The following is a 2500-nucleotide window of genomic DNA, read 5'->3' on the forward strand; positions in this document are numbered from 1 at the left end:
AGGTTGCTGCGCTGGTTGAAGCTCCTGCCGCAGGTGGGGCACTTGTGCGGCGACTCCTCCATGTGCAGGATCTTGTGGACGGCCAGGGTGCGGCTCTGGCAGAAGCCCTTGCCGCACTCGCTGCACTTGAAGGGCTTCTCCTTGCTGTGGATGTACCTGCGGGAGAGACGCGAGAGGGTCAGCGGGGCGGCGATCGGGAGACACAAGGGCACGAAGAGGAGGAGGAGGAGGAGGAGGAGGAGGAGGAGGATAGGAGAGGGTGGAGGATGTTCGTTTGGGATGGTTTTGGTGATGGTGATGATGAGGAGGAGGAGGATGGTCATGATGGTAATGGTGATGATATTGAGGAGGAGGAGGAGGATGGTGATGGTGATGGTGATGATGATGATGATAAGGAGGAGGAGGAGGAGGATAATGGTGATGATGATGGTGGTGATGGTGATGGTTATGATGATGATGATGATGATGATGATGATGATGATGTGGAGGAGGAGGAAGAGGAGGATAGGAGAAGGTGAAGGATGTTCGTTGGGATGGTTTTGGTGATGGTGATGATGAGGAGGAGGATGGTCATGATGGTGATGGCGATGGTGATGGTGATGATGATGATGATGATGATGATGAGGAGGAGGAGGAGGAGGAGGATTGTAATGAAATTCCTGGTACTATTACTAATAAAAAAAAACAATAACACGAGAAATAGTAATGATCTTAGTAATATATATATATACCAATATCACTATAATATAATAACAATGGAAATAACAGCAATTATAATAAAAAGAAAACGAAGAAGAAGAAGCAGAAGAAGAAGCAGAAAATAAAATAGCAATAACAGTAGCATTAATAATAACCAAACTTAACGAGAAAATTCCAGAGAGCTTCTCCTGAAATCTTTCCCTCCGCCCCTCCCACCCTTCCCCCATCCCCCCCTCTCCGCCTTCGGGCATGACACGCCCCCCCCCTCCCTACCCCTCCCTCCCTCTACCCCTCCCTCCTCTACTCTCGGTTCCTCAGGCGAGATGGAGTTTCAAATGCGGGTTTAATAATAACAGCCTTTGCGATTTATATTTTATGATATATATATATATATATATATATATATATATATATATATATATATATATATATATATGTATATACTTTTTTTTTTTTCTGATCATAACAATAATACCATAACAAAAATATATATACATACATTGGTAAAACAGAGATAGGGAAAGAGAGAGAGAGAGAGAAAGAGAGAGAGAGAGAGAAAGAAGAAGAGAGAAAGAAAGAAAGTAAGAGAAATAGATAGAAAGGGAAATAGAGAGAAACAGAAATAGATAGAAAAAAGAGAAAGCGAAAAAGAGAGAAACAAAATCGAGACAGAGACACAGACAAACAAACAGGGAGACAAACAAACAAACACACACAAAAAGAAGAAGAGAAACGAAGCACAAACAGAGGATAAAAAAAGGAGAAAAACAACAAAGAAACAAAACTCCTCCACGCTCCGCTGCACATCAAGCAAGCAATTGCCAAAGCAACAGCAGATGTACTTCACTGACCTCTCTGATAGATAAATAGATCGATAGATAGAATAAATAGACAGGGAGATAGATAGGGAAAATAGCAAGGTAAGAACAGATAGATTGATAGATATGTAGAGATAGATTGATAAATAGACAGACAGATAGATAGATAGATACATATGTAGAGATAGATTGATAAATAGATAGACAGATAGATAGATAGATAGATAGATAGATAGATATGTAGAGATAGATTGGCAAATAGACAGATAGATAGATAGATAGATAGATAGATTGGAAAATAGACAGACAGATAGATAGATAGATTTAGATAGAGACATATGTTCATAGACAGATAGACAAATAAATAGATACTTGGCACTAGATGTATCGAGAGATACAGGGATATGTATATATTTATGGATATATATCCATAATTATCCGAATAGTCACACAAGCAAAACGGAGATCCATTTAAAGAAAAAATAAAATCGTAAAACCCATTTTTTTTTTCACACACGCCTGTCTCGTCACCCCCCCCCCTCACCCCACTCCCCATCCAACCCCCTCCCTATATAAGGCTTTACAAAAGACACCGTATATCATTATCATTATTAAGGTAAAGTTCTTATTGTATTTCTTAGTATTTGGGATAATATGTACGTATTGCTGTCTTTGAGAAAAAAAAGGTCGTTTTTTTTTGTTTGTTTTTTTAATATATTGCCTTGTTATCACTATACGTATTATTATCATTATAATAATTTTGTTAATATCATTGTTATTATTTTCATTATCACCTTCCTTATAATTTTCGTTATTATCATTATTATCGTCGTTCCTATTATTCGTAATCTTATTATCATTATCATGATCATTATCGTTATTATCATCTTTATCATTGTTATCACAATCTTTATCATTATCATATATATCATCTTTAACATCATCATTATCATCATCAAATTTATAACCATCATTATCACTAT

At 37.6% G+C, this 2500-nt stretch overlaps 1 protein-coding gene across 1 annotated transcript in view; it reads right to left on the reverse strand.

Annotated features, from left to right (window-relative positions):
• Window positions 1-2500, reverse strand: part of LOC122243246 (uncharacterized) — a 95937-nt gene that overhangs the window by 22243 nt on the left and 71194 nt on the right. Inside the window, exon 6 of the mRNA XM_086548504.1 lies at window positions 1-156. This exon is cut by the window's left edge and continues 844 nt beyond it. Coding sequence (XP_086404630.1) covers window positions 1-156 — 156 coding nt within the window. The remainder of the gene's footprint in view (window positions 157-2500) is intronic.

The sequence above is a fragment of the Penaeus japonicus genome, unplaced genomic scaffold (genome assembly GCF_977035675.1).
Source record: "Penaeus japonicus unplaced genomic scaffold, GWHDUDI00000001_assembly GWHDUDI00000020, whole genome shotgun sequence".
NCBI classification, from domain to species: domain Eukaryota; kingdom Metazoa; phylum Arthropoda; class Malacostraca; order Decapoda; family Penaeidae; genus Penaeus; species Penaeus japonicus.